The 18851-nt window shown below is 45.0% G+C and overlaps 1 protein-coding gene and 1 long non-coding RNA gene across 4 annotated transcripts in view; one reads left to right on the top strand and one right to left on the bottom strand.

Moving 5' to 3' along the window:
- LOC138811635 (alpha-parvin) overlaps positions 1–10981 on the top strand; it is a 145924-nt gene extending 134943 nt beyond the window's left edge. For both annotated transcript variants that reach the window (XM_069999336.1, XM_069999337.1), the window contains exon 13: positions 8695–10981. In XM_069999336.1, coding sequence (XP_069855437.1) covers positions 8695–8771 — 77 coding nt within the window. In that variant the 3' untranslated portion in view covers positions 8772–10981. The remainder of the gene's footprint in view (positions 1–8694) is intronic.
- Positions 1–18851, bottom strand: part of LOC138811636 (uncharacterized) — a 189083-nt gene that overhangs the window by 64344 nt on the left and 105888 nt on the right. The gene's annotated exons all lie outside the window — the stretch shown is intronic.

Below are 18851 nucleotides of genomic sequence, written 5' to 3'. Positions count from 1 at the left end.
TCGACAGTGTACTGTGGATATTTGATTTGTTTTTCCTCTAATGCCACCCAACTGCTGCTAGGTGTGCCACCTTTCAACAAATCTAAAATTTTCACCTTATCACTTAAATTAAGCACAGTCACATTTGCCTTGCTTTGGTGGGGTTGCTATTTGCTTTGGGGTAAGACAAAGCTTCACAAAATGAAAGGCAGGAAAACAGATCACACACAACATAAACCCCACTGAAGATAATATGGGACTGACTGGGAGCTTCTCCACATCTCCTGAGCAGCATAATGAGTACACAGGAATTACGTGGGTTTTGTTTCAAATTTTATTTATTTGACCATGTTTGGTCAAAAACATATGACTAAATCCTCAACTAAGGCGGGTTTACTGCACTTGACATGGCCTACTACACCATTGATGCCGTATGACTCATTATATGTATACATATATGTTATGTCCATACATGCTCTGTGCTTTTGCAGTTCTTTGGGGGTTTTGTTTTGGTCGGTCATAGAGCTTGAACTCAGGGCATGGGCGCTGTCCCTAAGCTTCTTTTTGTTCAAGGCTAGCACTCTACCACTTTGAGCCACAGCTCTACTTCTGGTTTTCTGGTGGTTAATTGGAGATAAGAGTCTCATCAACTTTCTTACCCAGGCTGGCTTCAAACTGCGATCCTCAGATCTCAGCCTCCTGAATAGCTAGGATTAGAGGCATGAGCCACCAGTGCCTGGTTTTGAATACCTTTATTATCTGTAAGTAGTTGTACAAAGTGGTTTCAATGCAGTGTGTCAGTTTATGAGTACAGTGCATCTTGATTTGTTTCGGCCCTTCTGTCCTGAATATTTTTGAGCTGCATTGAGTTGGAATCCATGAATGCAGAATCAGTGGGCATGGAGGGAGGGCTGACTGGATAAAACTAGGAAAATGCAAATGCTCAGGCCACCCTCCTGTGCCCACACTTGGCCGTCTCATACGTGTGTGAGTAGGAGGCATGTTTCTCTCAGTCACCTTCTTAGTATAGACATTTATTTTCTGCCTTGCACTGAGGCAACATTCCATTGTACCAGCATTGGCAAGTCCATGTTGTATTGTAGATAATATCTGTCACACTGGAACTCAGAAGGCTGGTCAGGGGTCCTCATGCTGGTGCTTTGTGGGTCATTTAGAGGGAGGGGCTGCCTCTGCTCTCAGTACGCAGTAGGTCAGGCACCGGTGCAGCCAATCCGAGTCCCTGCAGATATTGATGCACCAAGAGGGTAAGACTGTGCCTGCCCTCAAGTCTCCCACTGCCAACTAGGGAAGAGGAGAGACACACCAGTCACCCAGATAGAAGGATGGTTGTAGTCACAGCTAGGAGATGGCATGCTAAGAGACCGTGGGGATAGAGGAGGTGCCATTCTTCTGTCTGGGTACCCTGGGGAACAGGCTAGTGAAGATGGTAAAGGGTAGGATAAATCGAAAGGATCAAGAAGGCCTGGTGTGGATATTAGTATGTGTTAGTGAGCCAAAGTTCCACCTGGGGAATGGATTCCTGGCCTCGTCATTCACAGCAGACCTCAATAACCATCAGCTTTAGTTAGGCTAAGGTGAACCCTGTATTCTTTCATTTCCACCAAGGCCTCAATCACCTCTAATTGAGGACCTCTAGCATGGCTGTCGTCCCCCTGGGGCTTTCTTCCTGGAAAGGCCACTCTTGCCATCTTGATACCATTCACAGTGAACTCCTAGTGTCTCTTGGGCAGACCATGCATGCTTATTTCTGGGTAGGAGACACAGCAGAGTTTGGGGCCTCCTTCCTGCTGTGGCATTCAAGAACTTCTTCATGCGAAACCTGCCCGCAGATCCAGATGTGTCTTCCGATCATTTGGATGCTCAGGCATCAGTTTCCCTTGGGGCAGATGATTTTCCTAGTGTCATCTATAAGAACATTTCAGTGTACAGATGACATTTCATGAGCAATTATTGAACTGCTTAATATGAAACTTCCCGAGCAGTGTGAGTGGAAAATCACATCTGTTTTGTTTGTTGTTGCACTGGGCATTGTGCCCGGGCTGAAAATTTCCAGTGCGTAAAGGAGAACTGAAATGGTGCTTTGTGAAACTACTTAGTGAGAAGCGCGTCCCAGCCTTCCCTCCGGGTCCTGTGCAATCTCGTAGTAAATGCCACAGGCTTTATGGGTGATTCTTTGAGGATGTCTCCAAGTCAGATTGGCTGTGGTGGAAGCATTTTTCATAGCAAAATGTTTTTAAGGTCAAGAAACTTCATTCTGTGCTAAGCAGCTTGACCTTGGAGATCTCTTAGACCTTGAAATCCCTTAAGAATTTGGATTCTGAGAGTCAGATGATCCCAGGTGCATGATCTTTCACTGCTCTGACTGCTATAAGCCAAGAATGAATATCACGTTCACGACTAGTACAACAGTTGAATGCAAGGCTGTTGTTTTGTGTTTATTTTTTTGTGCTGATACTAGGGCTTGAACTCAGGGCCTCACATTCTTGCTTGGCTTTTTCGCCCAAGGCCGGCACTCTTTAACATTTGAGCCACATCTCTTCTTCTGGCTTTTTGTTGCTTAATTGAAACTAGGAGTCTCTTGGATTTGTCTGGCCAGACTGGCTCCAAATATCAGTCCTTGGATCTTCTGAGTAACTAGGATTGCAGGCGTGAGGCACTGTGCCCAGCTTGAGCTGTTGGCTTTTCATTTGGGGCTAACCATCTTCACATGCCTCCCTCATTCTCATTCTCACAATTGAAGTAAATTGACCATCAAATATTGTTAGGACCTGTGCTATGAGAGCTGGCAGGGACTCAGAAGAAATCTAGTCCATGTAGGATTGAAGTATGTAGGGCACTTAGTAAACTGTTAAATAACTGCAGTATAAGGCAGTGGGTTGGGACCAGACTGTGGTGAACAAAACTGGAGAACCAGGCTAGGACAGCAGCTCAGGTCCAGAGATCAGGTCACCTGGAAAAGGACTTAGACCATGGCTGTACACTATGCAGAAATTGTGTACAGAAGCCAACAAGGACAAAAGCTTTGAAGTCTAACATTACAGGTGTTAGCAAAGGTATAGAACAGCAGAAGCTGCTGCTGAGAGGTAAATTGGTACAGCTTCTTTGGAAAATGGTCCTTATCTAATATAGCATGTAGTAAGCAAAAAGATCCCCCCCCCAACACACACATACACACACACACACAAAATAAAAACAACAATCCACTCATTCTTGGGATCTATTTGTATTCCCTTACATGGCAAGAAACTGGTGATCTTAAGTTTATGATCTTGAGATGAGAGATTATCTAAGCAGCCCCTATATAATCACAAGAGTCCTTATAAAGGGTAGAGGAAGTGTCAGCCATGTAGCCTGAGAAAGGCTCACTCAGCTCTTACTGGCTGTGAAGACAGGAGCAGGCTACAAGCCAAAGAATGCAGAGGCAGCCCTGAGAAGCCAGAAAGTCACGTTCGAAGAATTCTTCATTAGAGCCGCAAAAGGAATACAACTAAGCTGTTACCTTGATTTTTTCCCCCCCCAGAGACTCCTTTTAGGCTTTGGACCTCTAGAACTGAGATGTTAATCTGTGTTGCATCGGGTCCCTGTGTCTCACGCCTGTAATCCTAGCTACTCAGGAGGCTGAGATCTGAGGATTGGGGTTTGAAAACAGCCCAGGCAAGAAAGGCTAAATCGAAAATGGAGCTGTGGCTCAAAGCAGTAGAGTGCTAGCCTCAAGCAAAAAGAGTTCAGGGACAGTGCCCAGACCCTGAGTTCAAACTCTATGACCAACAAAATTTGTGTTTCTCTGGACCAACCACCAAATTTGTGATCCTTTTTTTTTTTTTTTTTTTTTTTTGTCAGTTGTGGGGCTTAAACTCTGGGTCTGGATGCAGTCCCTGAGGTCTTTAGCTCAAGGCTAGCGCTCCACCTTTTAAGCCACAGCACCACTTCTGGTTTTCTGGTGCTTTATTGGAGATAAGAGTTTCAGGGACTTTCCTGCCCCAGCTGGCTTTGAACTGTGATCCTCAGATCTCAGCCTCCTGAGTAGCTAGGATTACAGGAGTGAGCCACTGGTGCCTGGCCTGTGATCATTTCTTATAGCAGCAATGGGGAGCTGTGCACCCCATGAACCCACAATTGCATTCATAGGCACATGTGTTCATATTCCAGGAGAAAATTCCAAGAATATCTTCAATAGACCCCCCCCTTGCATATTCCCATTGGTGGGATTATAACTTGGTATACCCATGGAACACAGCATGGAGGTGCCTCAGAATATTCAAAATAGAACTACTGTGAAATCCTGCAATCCTACTGCTGGGTATAAGCCAAAAGAAATGAAATCAGTCTGTCAAAGAGATACCTGCATACTCCTCCCCACCCCATTTCCCCGCATGTTCACTATTTTCAACAGCCAAGAAATGTAACTACATAAGTGACCATCAGTGGAAGAATAAAGAAAATGTGATACATATACACTATGGAATACTATTCAGCCATAAAAAAGATTAAACACTTATCTATGGCAACATGGGTAGATTTAGATGACATCATGTTAAGTGAAGCCAGATACAAAGAGTACATGATCTTGCTAATATGTTAAGCCTCCAAAAGTTCATCTCATAACCAGCATTCTGGTCTTGATTTATATGAGAAACTAATGAGACCAGAGTGGAGGAGGAGGTGGGGAGAGGCCAGCCATTGGATACAAATTATAGTCAGACAGGAGGAATAAGTTCTTTTGTTCTATTGCACAGCAAATGTAGTTACCACAAGCATGTGTATTTCAAAATAACCCAGAGATTTCCAATTTCTCACCACAAAGAAATTATCAATGTTTCAGGTGATGGCTATGTTGAGTACCCTAATTTGAACATTGTGCAACATATCCATGAATGAAAAAGCCATCCTGTATTTCATAGATGTGTATGATTCTTGTGTCCATGTCTTTTAGCAAGAAAAAAATGCCCATAATACCCTAATTATAAATGGTTCTCAAACACATTGAATCACTGATTCCAGTGAGCAGTGACTCCTTTCCTTGTCCAGAGGCTGTATCCTGAGTGCCTGTGTCTGATGTTTCTCCTTACTCCTAGCCTGCCAGACAGCCTCTGCTGGTGGGCTCTGCCCTGGAGTTTCCCAGTGCCATCTACTCCCAAACAAGGGCCCTGGGCCAGTGCATACAGGCAATCAGCAGTACTGTGATTAGCATCGCTAATCACACAATTTATTAGGCCAAGGCTTGAAGCAAGCTCTGTTTATGTAGTGTGGAGTCATAGTGCATTCCTAGGAACCCACAGCCCTCTCTAGTGGTCTGCCAGTCTGTCCGTAGCTACCTGGGTGGTCAGCCACTTTTCTTTGTTTTTTGTTTTGTTTGTGCTAGTCCTAGGGCTTGAACTCAAGGCCTAGGCACTGTCTCTGAGATTTTTTTTTTTTTCTCAAGGCTAACACTCTTATGACTTGAGCCACAGGTCCACTTCCAGCTTTTTTGATAGTTTATTAGAGCAAAGTCTAATGGACTTTCCTGCCTGGGCTGGCTTTGAACTTCAATCCTCAGATCTCAGCCTCCTAAGTGGTTAGGCATGAGCCACCAGCACCCAGCTAGTTGGCTTTCTTGATAAGAACAAATGGTGCACAGTATCTCTTGACCACAATGGTGGTGATGATGAAGAACAACTCAGACTCCCTAAGAAGGCCTAATATTCATGAATGGTGACGCCTAGAGTTGTACTGATACATGTACTGATAGCTGCTCTCTTATTAGCCAAGATGAGAAAACAGGAAGAAAACTACTATTTAAGGGACCATTCATATGTTCCCAGTGTTTTTCATGATGATATTACTGCTCACTAAGCATAGTAGGGCATGCTGGTAATCCCAGCACTCTACTAAGGCAGGAAGAACTTCAGTTCAAGGCTAGCCTGGACAACATAGCAAGACTCTGTCCAAAGAAATGTTATCCAATTTTACCAGTGAGAAAACTGGTTCAGAGAAGCTAATTGACTACCAATATTACACAACTATAGTGAAGATGGGCTTTGAAACTTAATGGGCATTAAAATTAGATAAAGTGGTTATTCATGTATCTCTTGGTACTTTGGGAGGTCTGTGCATGGTAAGCGTTACAGCAATTGAGCTCTCTGCTGAAGGCACAGAGGCCCAAGGCAGATGCAGACACTAATCAAATCATAGAAACGCAGGTTACTTAGAACTGCAGCCAGTGCTACAAAGGTAGCACTTGGGGGCTCTGAGAACACACTTCCCTCCTCCCCCTCCCCACCTCCCGCCCCCAGACATACACAGACCCAGACCCAAGTCTGAAGAAAAACCAGGGCCACCTCTGGGGAAAAAGCCATGTAGTCATTGCAACAGTAGAGCAGGGCCTTGACAGCCACCGGGAGGCAGTGACAGAAAGCAGTGTGGCCCTGATGTATAGGGGACAGGTGTGGCATGAAATGAAACTGGAGAGTAGGCTGGGCCATGCAAAGCCATGACGGAGAATTTGGGGGAGGGGGGGCGGGGGCAGGGGGGAAGCTACCTTAAGTGAGGTGGCTGTGAGGTACATAGCTCCAAGGGGCTCCAGTTTACATTACAGTCTATGGTAATAGATTTGTGTAGTTCACAGCCAAACCTAGATGTCTAATGGTCTGTTTACAGCAAGTAGAATGAATTGGCAAGGGCAAGAGGAGGCCAGTTAGGAGCCTGCTGCTGGTTCCCCAGAACCACGCTGCCTTCCCTTCCATGCTCACTCCCTTGGTGGCCTCTCCATTCCCCCATTTGCCTTCCTAGTAATTCCTCCTTAGAGTAGAGTAGCCCCCTTGTGTCAGACTTAACTTGAAACCTAAGAAACACTCAGCTGATGTCAAGGGGAGGACAAGAACCAGCCAGAAAGCATGGGACTACAGCTGGTAGAAGGCAATTAAGAATAGGATTCAGCTCAGCACAGTAGGGCAAAGCCCTCAGCCTGGGCCCTCAGAAAAGGCTCAGAAGTATGTACAAACCAACATGGGAACACAACGGGAAGCTGTGCCAGCCAGGCCTCTAGGGAGGTCCCTGGGAGCTGGTACCAACCAGGATGAACCAGGCAGAGAACAGATGAGGGGGTCATGGAGGTAGAGCCTAAGAAGGCTCCCAGCCCAAGGCCCTCAGCTTATAACACCACCAGTGTTTGTCTCGCAGCACAGAGCCTGGGCCTTAGTGCCTCTGGCTGTGGCAGCCACAACCACAAGAGAAGCAAGGCTTGGGAACTACCTTGTAGTCTGCAAAGGAGTCCAGGCCTTCAAGCTCTGGTCCTATGGACCAGAGCCTGGCCTGCTTTCCCCATGGCTCCATGATCTCTCCCACTTTTGAATCCCAGATGAGCTGTTATCTTGTCTTATATTGTTCATCTCCTGCATGGCTATGCTTCTCATCATCTGTATTGTGCAAACATTACACAGTCAGAAAGATACCTAAGACAAATCACCAGACACCCTCACACCAGCACTACCTAAGTCAAGGACAAGAGTAACGGCAGCTTCCAGGGGCTGCCCCCAACCCGCCCTGTGCCCTTTCTGAACACATCCCTCAGCCCTCCTAACGGTGACCACTGCCCTGACTTTCATAATCATCAGGGGTTTGGCTTTTTTTTTCTTTTGTTCCTGCTTTCCCTTAGTTTTACTACCTAAGCATGCATTCCAAAAAAGTAGACAGAGTTTTTTTTTGTTTGTTTGTTTACTCTAGTCTTCAAAGGATGGCTAGAGAAAGGAATAGAGGCATGAAATCAGAGAAAGCCCTTGTGTTGAGAGGAGGGTGGGGGAGCTCGAAGAGCTTAGAGGAGCAGTCAAAGACGACGGTGGACAGACACATAAATGAAGAGAAGGGATGGAAGGAGTATATACAAACATTGTGAGTGGGCATGTCCAACTTCTAGCGTACTCCTGGCATAATCCAAACTCCACAATGTAAAATTCCAAACCTTTAAGGACCCAGCCCCAACCCCATCTTTGTCTCACATGCACGGGCATGTACACACGCATATACACATACACCATACCTCTCCAGTCTTAATCTATTTCTGACACTCAGAAAGAGCTGGCTTTAGCAAGACACAGTCAACCCTTCCCCTGGACCCTGCCCCCTTCCATCATTTCATATCCTCATTCATATACACCTTCTCCAAGAAGACAAGAAAGAACTGTTACTCAGAGGCTCAGAACTTAAATGAACCCACTTGAAAATCCATCCCAACTCCCAGCTTCCACTCAATGCCTCACACCACCTGCCTGCTCTATCCGTAATGAGAAGCAGACTTCCTGAATCCTCCCTGGCAGGTGCCTCCTATCTGCCTGGTGGGAGGGGGGTGGGAGAGGGGGCAGGGGGGGAATCCTATGTCCTCTGGGAGCATCTCCTTTGCATACAGTTGGCACAGTGATGAAGGGCAGAGGCAGGGGGAGAAAGGCCCCAGAAACAGGTGTGAAGCTTGCGTGTGGTAGGGCCTGCTTTATTTCATTGGGAGGTGAGACCCTGCAAACTCCCACCTCTCCCCTACACACTCTCCCCTTCACCTGCTCTCAATTCTTGCTGCATATCCATGCCACCCTCTGCAGCTGGTGGCCATGAGCCAACCCAGGGCCCTGCTGGGCATGGGGATGAGCAACAGAGGGAAGGGAGACAATAAATAACTCTGGAACAGGTATCCCCTCTCAGGTAGCTGGTGCTTTGCTTTCTCTGCAGATATCGTCAACTGTGACCTGAAGTCCACACTGCGAGTGCTGTATAACCTCTTTACCAAGTACCGGAACGTGGAATGAGAGACAAGGCCTCCCACCACCCAGCAGCCCCCACTGATGGCAGACTGGACCAGCTTCCGGGAACCGCCTCACCTTGCTTGTACCTGTCTCCCACTCTGTGCTCCCCCCACAAGCCCAGTGTCTGCCCAGAGATAGTGGAAATTGAGGTCAGGAAGGAGATGACCAGTAACTCAGTGGGCTGATCAATCACCTTCTAGGCCCTGGAGACTCACCTGACCGTGAAGGGAAAGGTGCCAGTCCAGCTTTCCCTCTGCATGCCTTGGGAATAGTGTAGGTCCAGAGTTCCCAGAAGATGCCCATGGAGACCACAAGCTGCCATTGATGGAAATCAAAGATGCCACCCTCCTAAGTGCCCTCCCGCGCTCCAGCTCTTTAATACTAATTCCAAGGAAGTAAATATTCCCTTCTCCTTTGCACATGAGGAAACTGAGGCTCAAAGGTTAAGTGACCAGCTAGTTGTTGGTATTTTTCTTCTCTACTCCCTGTTTTGTTTTTAGACAGAATGTCGCTCTAGCCCAGGTTAGCCTCAAAACTTCATAACTTCATGCCTCAATCTCCCAGGTGCTAGGATTACAGACATGAACCGCCAACACCCAGCTTGTTTTTCTTCTTTGAACAACCTATTTGTTAATAATAACTTGTCAATTACATCCCATTCTTAGCACACCTAAAGAGTGTGTGTGTGTGTGTGTGTGTGTGTGTGTGTGTGTGCGCGCGCACACACACACACACACACTCACAAATATCACCTGTGCACACCCTCATCCTCAAAGAAGACAGGAAGCACTGATCTCGGGGCAGGGGCAGGCTAGGTCAGGGCTTGGTGATTCATGCTGAAATTGGCTAGTTGAATTTATCCCAATTAATAGTGTGTGTGTGGCAGGAGTCATGTCTCTCAAACCCTTTGTGCAAATGAAAATTACTCTTAATTCCTTCAGATTTATAATAACCCCATACTCTGGTTTGAGGGTGACATTTGGGAAGGATTCTGTTTAGAATTAATGGAGTAGCACATTTTGCAGCCTTTTTGCTTGATTGCATGTAATGGAAATGCCCTATATTTTCCTGCAAAATAAGTACTCAATTCATTATCGTTAGGCAAATGTACAATATACTCAGGCACTGCAGAGAGCTGGGCATGGGCCCCTGTGAGTCTCGCTTGGGAAGTAGGGCTCTTCAACAGAGACCCTTGAACTTTAAAGAAAGGAACTCCTTTTTGCTTTCTAATTGATCATTTAGACCATTCTGGTGAAGTCTGCCCACATGCAATTACCAGCTAATTCAGGCGAGGAAAAATGTAAGTCATTTAGACCAAAGCTGAACAGCTTCCTTGCGTGGGTGACTCAAGGGCTTGTGGTTACTTGTATCTTCTTTCTGTGAACCCCACTTAGAGTTCTATTTGTGCATGGCTGTCAGGTCCTATAGGAAAAGAAGGGGTATTGGGTTGGGGGCGGGGACACAAAAGAGCTGGGGGAACAAGACATGGGGATAATATCTAGGGGATACCCTGAGAGGCAGAGAGGTAAGGTTTATGGTACTTAACACTTATGCCCTTAAAATGCTCAAGGCCTTGGGATAATCACTTGCGCTCATGTTGTATCTTTATTCTACAAGTTTCATACATGTACCAGAGGGACACCAGCCTGTGTAGCTTTCTCCAGGAGGACATGGCTGTGTTGCCACAACTTGGGCCTATTATACTAAGCCCATATCTGCTTTGAGGAATTCATCAGTGTTCTTATACCACCTAGTCCGGCCTCTCACCACTCCTAAGACATTCCTTTAGCCTACTCTTTTCTATGCTGTAACTCAGAATCCAGAACATTTACATACATGCCACCTTTCCTTGGATATTTTATACTAATTATTTCTCAGCATAATGAGCATTTAAGGTATAAAGGGCAGCATATTGTCTTCTGTTTATATATAAGAATACAGTTCTTCTTTACATAATTAATGAAATACCCTATTTTTATTAGGAAACACTAAACTGTACAGTTCCTATTGCTGTCTTCTAGCAAATCAATACACTAATGGTTTTGGTCTCCTAAAGCAGAATGAAATAGGAGGAATGTGTTCATTTAAACCAGCTTTGTGTGAATTTTGTCTCTTTTTTTGTGATTTATCTCTGGTGTCATTTTTCTCTAGTGTTTAAAATGAAAATGAGATACTTGGGGTTTTTTTAAATAACAAGTCTAATAATAAGAAAATTGTGTTTCAGGATTAAGATCTTCACAGTACAGCCCTCTTGTCTCCCCAAGATGTTTCTCATTGGATTCTGTACCTTTTATTGATAAGTGACTGTGAATTTGAAGGTGGAAAGAGGCATCCTAATCATAAATAAACCAAACTTAGCTTTCATGTCTGAAAAAGAAAAAACTGAACTAAGACTCAAGTCTCAGGCTAGGGTTAGCTTGGTGGCAAAGTGCTTGCCTAAATGCTTAAGGCCCTTGGCTCAATCCCCAGTGCTACCACAAAAAGAAGAGAATCAAGTCTCTGTAAGATCACCAAGTAGTTTTTTTCCACTTTTCTAAATTTAAATCCATTATTATGTCTAATAGTGAATATATAAATAGTATAACAAAGCATGAATGGATGTCTAATGAAAGCCCTATCTCTCCCAATCTCTCTCTCTCTGTTCCTTCACCCCACCCCTATCTGCTTGACCATTTAAAGCAGATTCGTTAGACAGAACCTAAATGTACTAAAATCTTTAGGTTTAAAAAAATATTAATAGCCCATTATACATAGTCATACACATTGCTTTTAAAACATTTTAAAATGAGAATCCACTATACATCTCTAGTCTGCTTGAGGTAGGGAAGAAAAGACCTACCCAAAGGGGGAAAAACTTTCTCCATAGTGAGATACAGGGGCAGGGTGGGAAGCTGGGAACATCTGATCAAAGGCATCCATCCTCATATGCCTTAAACTGATTTTTTTGTCTTCTTTGGAACATCATAGTACATTGTTATGGGGATTGAACTCAGAGCTTTGTGCATGCTAGCATGAACTCAAAATGCTGAGCTACACCCCCCCCAGCCCAGTTGATGAATGTGATTTAAGATTTCATTTTTACATCTTACTAGCTTAATGCATTGCAATCAGCTACCAAAAAAAGTGCTATAAAGGTTGCTGAGTACCCTACATAAGTACAGAGTCCATATTCCCAAAGTCTGGGACAAGGTTTCTTTATGAGCACTTCATCAATGTTGTCTTGAGTTGGATGCAGTTTTCAAGGGCTGCCATCAGAAGTCTAATTATAAATTACTCTTAGCTTCAGCATTATCAGTCTATTCTGTTGTGGGTTGCTTGGTTAACCTGCAGCATATATCAAAGCTTATTTGCATCAACAGTATTCTGGGGCTATAATTTTCCAATAACTAGACTCTCCAACATGTATACATCGTGGTTCCCATGTGAATCATCTATACCACTGTTAGAGCAAATGTATACATAGCTACTCCCCCAAATTAGTACTAATTTATTTTTCCACTGGAAAATGAGACCACATGGAGTCAAGAGGTCAAACAGCTTTTGCCCTGCCTATTATGGGGTGGGTCCAAAATAAACTGAGACTCATTTCCTTTCATACAGCCTCACCTCGAATGTCTTACCTGTGTAGTACCTAGTCATGCAAAAGAGCTAAATCCTGACACCTTCACCAGTCCTGACATTGCACAGACTTCCTCATCACACTCACTTAGATCTATTGGAAAATCCAACAGAGTTGTCCAGATCCCAAGTGCAAGAGAACTGCTCTGGGACACAGTCTGGGTGGCAGGTTGACTCACTAAGGGACCTACCTACCTCTACACACCAGCTTCCTAAATACTTTCAGATGCAGCCCTTAATGAAAGGCAAGTCAGTAAGAGCTGCTACAAGCACTAACTTCCTGCTTGCTTGCTTGCTTCTCAAGGAAAAAAAGAAAGGTAAGCCAGGCTAGCTGCAAATTCTTATGTCCCTAGCCTTCTTGGTTTGATGGCATATATGGATACATGCTTACAAGAGCATCTCAGCTCTGAGGTGTTCATCATTGGATAGGCCACCCTCAAGCCATGTCTGACTGCTTTACAGGCTTGCCAGGTGAGATGCTTCCAATGAAGCAACATTCAAATTCAATATTAATAAAACTGGAGGGGGGGAGTCACAATTAAGCTTGAAAACACAAGGCTAAGAAAATTAAACCGCTTAGGTTTTTGTTTATAAATCAGAATCCATTTCAAATTCTCTGACCCTAATGAATATTAGGACTCCAAAGGGAAGAAAGAGAATCCCAACTTTGAGCCTGGCCTGTTTGCCCCTTAGAATGAGTGAGTGCTCAGTGGAGCTCACTCATTTATCCAGTGAGCCATATGCCCAGTCTGTATGTGTTGAGTAACATCACCATCTAGAAAAGACACATGAAAAAATCATTCACATTGCAAACTGATAACCACTATGAAGGAGAAATACAGTTGGCCCTTTGTTCACAGGTTTCATAGTGACAGAATCAGCCAGTCTCAAATTAAATATATATGTAGAGTCTAGCTACATAATCCTTGCTATGGAAAGGAGGCTGAGATCCAGACGATTGTGGTTTGAAGCCAGCCTGAGACAGGAAAGGAAAACCTATGACACTTCATTACCAAATAACCCAGCAAAAAGCCAGAGTAGTGGGGTGGTTCAAGTGATAGAGCACCAGCAGAACAAGCAAAGATGAGTGAACACAAGGCCCTGAATTCAAACCCTGGTTTTATCTACCTACATTAAACATGTTCAGGTTTTTTTTAAGTTATCATTACTCCCTAAACAGTATAATGTAACAACTGTTCATAAAAACTGACATACCTTACAGTATCATATGTAATCTGGGAATGGTTTAAAATACAGGGGAGGCTTACACACATACAGATATAATGCCCTTATATACAAGAGACATACACAATCCATAGATTTTGGTATCTTCACTTGGTCCTGGAACCAATCTCCCACAGAGACAAAGGATCAACTATACAAAAAAGTGAAAGTGTTCTCATTTCGATTTAAAGGCCAAAACAGGTCTCTGGAAAAGTAACATTTTTAAATAACACCTGAAGGCTATGCTCAAGTGGCAGAGTGCTTGCCAAGCATATGCAAGACCCTGAGATCAATCCCAAGTACTACAAGTAAAAAGAAAAAAAAAAAAGGTTTCTTGATCAAGACATATTATATTCATAAATTGCTTTGTTAAATAGCAACTCCTTTGTACAAGTACTTAAAGATAATTTTTTAAGTTGAAAAAAATGTCAAAAAGGGTTACACCTGAATCACAGAACTACTTAAGCAAAGAACCTAACCATTCAAGGGCACAGCATGGTTGAGTATCCTAGGGCAGATGAAGACTTGATTCCTACAGGAACTGGCAGAAAGCCAGGCCAGCTACAGTACAAAGAATGTTCGGGAAGAAGAGGAATCAGATTACAATCAGAGGAATACAGATTTTGTTATAAGAAAAACAATATTAATTTTTTTCCCTCTCTGTGGGAAAACTGAGGAAAGCTCTATGAACAACATGGAGGTCTGGCCCTGCCCTTCTCATCTCTGGGTAATGTCCGTCGCTGGAGAGCAAAAGGCAACAAGGAGAGGAGGTGAAGTACCCACACAGCCCCAATCTGCCCTCAACAACAGCTGCTGTGCAGACCATAACCTCCTCTCCTGGTGCTGCAAAAGGGTGGGAGCCCCCAGGCCTCCCCTAACCTCTCTGCATGGCCTCTGAGAAGAGAGAAAGGAACCCACAGAATGGACCTGGCTGTGCATGTGAATAAAGAAGACTCCAGGCCAGATCCTGATCTCTGGGGATCGACGTGCCCTCCCTGCTCTTGCTGTGTTTGATCCCATTGGTAAGGGAGGTGAGGTCACACCAGGAGTGCTGCCATCCAGCCTGTGTGCAGGATGAGACACAGCTATCCCATGGTCCTCTCAGGGAATTAGTTTCAGAATCACCTACAGATAGCAGAATCTCTTTATGTGCAAGTCCTGTATATAAAATGGCATCATATTTACACATAACTGTACACATCTGCTCCCTCTACGTTAAAACCTAATACAACATAAATGCTGTTGGAGTGTACTGTTGGGGAATGATGACTGTCTGCACTTGGTTGGACCCATGGTTGCAGAACCCCTGGATGTGAAGAGCTAAGCTTCTTGGGTGTGGAGTACTAATTATTCTCACTAGTCAACACAATGAATATAACAATGTTATCATATTATACAAAGCCTACAACAGGAACTCACCGAAGCCTCACTATCGGTGTCCTGTAAAGTATCTTTCCTAGGAAGGAGTTTTGAAATACCAAAATATCTGCTGGGCACTGGTGGCTCAAGCCAGTAATCCTAGCTACTCAGGAAGCTGAGACCTGAGGATCGCAGTTCAAAGCCAGCTGAGGCAGGGAAGTCCTTGAGACTCCAATAAACCACCAGAAAACCGGAAGGGGCTCTGTGGCTCAAGTGGTAGAGCACTAGCCTTGAGCTGAAGAGTTGAGGGGCAGTGCCCAGGCCCAGAGTTCAAGGCCCTTGGAAATCCCCCATGGGAGCTGCTGGTTTGGGAAGCAGTCACTGGTGCTGGCTCCACTATAGTGCTTTCTCCTTGGTAGACCGTGACCACCAGGAGCAGAGCAGTCTGGGTCCTTGCTTCAGCTCCCCTCCCCTCCTCCATGCGCATGGGGGTCTAGCTTTGATGGCTGACATTTGAAAGCACTTAGGAAATTCTGAGAAGCACCCATGATTAAGATAAATGGCATCTTATCAGCAAAACAGACTTTTCATTTCTTTTTATCGATTTTCATGTTTTCACATCTTCGGATGGGATTGGTTGAGCCAGGGCGGCATTCCAAGACACACAAACGTCATTAAAGCAACCACTTTAAAGAGTGTGATGTTTTATTGAGGAGGACAGGACAATAGATAAATGTTTAATCTGTTTCACGTTTGCTCCATATGGGAGCCGGGGCTGGGGCTGCACAACAATCCCGCTATTCTGTGACTTCCTGGAAACCTTGACAATGGCCTTGCCACCCGCCTGCAGAAACATACTGCCTGCCCTTGGCAAATATTTGTCGGCATTTCTGAAGGCTTTCCTTGCTCAGGCTGCAATGGTTACCACGTCTTCCCTTATTTCTTATGATACTGAAGAAGATAAACTCTCACTGAACTGGGCATTTGGGATTAGCAATAAGCAATGAGATGATGACCAGCAATGGCACACTAAACTAGGTTACCGGAAGCCAGGTGCTCTCGTCTCTCTCCATCTCTTCACTAAGCTCTCTGATGAATGGGGTACATTTGGCAAGAAGGGGCAGGTAGAGCCTGCACTGTATACATCACTGGTTCAGCAAATTCCCATAATATCCTACTCTTCTACAATGGAATTACATGTTGTCCAGACCCAGAAACAAGGCTGCCATTGCCCGGGGGAAGCTAAGGTTTTCATCAGGGGCTCTCATCAGGGATCTGCCAGAGAGCTTTAGTTTGCTTTTTGTTTTGTTTTGTTTTTGTCCGTGGTGAGGCTTGAACTCAGGGCCTCAGCACTGTCCCTGAGCCTCTCTGTGCTCAAGGCTAGTGCTCTACAACTTGAGCCACAGAGCCACTTTTGGTTTTTGTGTGGTTAATTGGAAATAAGAGTCTCACAGGGACTGAACCTCAATCCTCAGATATCAGCCTCCTGAGTAGCTAGGATTATAGGCATGAGCACCAGTGCCCAGCAAGCTTTAGTTTTAACATTCATCCACACACCTTTCATTTACAGATTAAAGGCCTTTCGGACCCAGGTGTTTTGAGAGTGACTAGTCAATAAAATACCACACTTTCTCTCCTGTTCTTTTCATGATAATTCCAATCCCCACAAAAGGGTGCTCACCCATAGCAGCACAAGCCTGCCTAGCATGGATAAAGCAGGACTCCAAATGCTGTGGGATGAGAAGAATTCCAGGGCTCTTCCTGGCTAGCCACCATCAGAATGCCCATGAGCAAGTCATGTGACCACACCAGAGAATCACCATGGTGCTCCTGCTCTACATTCAGCCCTAAGTCTGTGTACAAAACAGGATCAGGAAATGCAAGGCCTCTTCTCAAATGCCCCTGCATTCGTCATTTGGCAATGACGAATGGGGCTCATTTGAAGTAATTCAGTGACATGGTGAGATAGATAACATTGAGGGTCCCAGCCGATTCTCTCACAATTACCCCAGCCCCAGCTGGCATGTAATTTGTGGGGACATCTCTCACCAGGATCAGTAACCATGTTTCATACAGATTTGCTGCTACAAAAACCACCCAACTCACTCTAAAGCCAATCAGATTTGTGGTCATTTTTCTAAAGTCTTACTTGTTGCTAAGAAGTCATTGTCTTTACAGCAAAGATTTTAAGTAGCCATGAAGGATCCTATACCTAACTAGTGTAGGCTCAACCACCAGCCATTTTGACTCTGACCTCACACTCAGGCCTCTCTTTCTAAACCCATCGTTACATCTTGCCCACTCGTGTTTCAGCTCTTATTCCCCAACATGGCACTACTTGTAACCCACAGAATGGCACCAGTTGACTACTAGGTCATCCTTCTTTAGCTTCTGAAGATCCTCCCTTGGTCTCATGAATTCTCTTCATCTCACCAACCTTTCTCCTTCCCATACCAATGCCCTCCTTTCTCAGATCTTCCTCTCTTCTTTCACCATCAAACTGTTGGGTCTTCGTCCGTCCCACAAAAGATGGACGGGGTCTGAGGAAAGGTAAGTGCAGCGCTCGCTGGTTCCCTAGCCTCCCTCAGCCCAGGAGACAATCAGACACAGCGAGGAGCCAAATCCAGCAGGCAGAAAAACTCGTTTATTAACAGAGAGCAGCCCCTTTTAAAGACAAAAAGGGTGGGTGGTATGGTAAGGGAGGAAGAGGAACCAATCACTGTCAAGGTCACACCCTATCATTCACCTGAGCCTTCACGGGCTGGTTAGGTACTGATCAGAAGATCAATTGGGGTCTGCCCACTCTACTCTCTCCCAGAGCCATCTTGGCTGGCCATGTGCTCCACATCAAACCAACGCTGTTTTAAGGAATATCCCCAAATCTCTTCTCATTGCCTCTGTCTACATCTTCCCGCCTCAATTCCAAGGCCGCCCTGTCTTCCACCTGCCCCATTCCAGGAATGAGGGACAGATGACCTCCACCATCTACACACTCAGGCATCTCTCCTCTAGCTCCCAAGCATCCACTCCAAACACATTTCTAGCATTCTCTCTCATTGTCTCCTTAAGACACTCCCTGCGTTATACAGATCCATCCTGACCCCATTGCCTCCCTTTCTCCTTTCTTCTATGAATCCCTAAAAATCTGTCCTCCGCTTTCTAAAAAGCTGAAATCCAGGATTGGTTCTGGATTTGTGAGGACAGGATTCTGCAAGCAGAGCTAAGCTACTACAGCAAGCCAAGGTGGGGAGCAAGGGAGGTACTCCCCGGCACCAGCTAAGCTAGATGATCCCCCCTCCTCCAAGAACTTGGCTGCCAGTTTCAGATAAGCTATATTTATCCATTTCTTGCTGGTCCCCTGGCTCCCATTCTCTGCCCTTAAGCAGAGTCTTTTCTTCTCTCCAGCTCCCAAATGTCAGCATTCTCTCCTTACATCTCTGCCTCCCAACACTGCTCACTCTCCTTCCCCAATCTAGTGGCCATTTCTACATTCACAACACCTTCTAAATGTCCTAAGTCCCTTTGGCATAGCCCAAACTGAGTTTTTATCCTTTCCAGCCTTGCTCCTTATGTGGACATCTCTCATCTCTTCTAGAGGTGCCATCTCCTGTCCAGACCCTCAGAGACAATCTGAATTTTCAGCCTCCTACAGTACATCCAATAAACTCCATTGATGGCTTCCTCGTGGGCCACCAGTTTTGCATTGATCCCTCCTCTTCAGATTCCCAAGGCTCTTCGTACTTATGACTCTTCTGAAAAGCCTGGAGATTGCAGTGGCCTCCTAACTAGTTTCTCAGTTGGGTCATCCATCTTGCACATGCTCCCTGCCTAAACTTCTTGAGACATAGCCAAAAGCATTTATACCCTTCTCAAAAGATACCC

The sequence above is a fragment of the Dipodomys merriami genome, unplaced genomic scaffold (assembly GCF_024711535.1).
Source record: "Dipodomys merriami isolate MVZ:Mamm:240054 unplaced genomic scaffold, mDipMer1.0.p SCAF_542, whole genome shotgun sequence".
Lineage (NCBI taxonomy): Eukaryota > Metazoa > Chordata > Mammalia > Rodentia > Heteromyidae > Dipodomys > Dipodomys merriami.
Note: the sequence above shows the minus strand (reverse complement) of the source record. Positions and strands in the feature narration are given on the sequence as shown.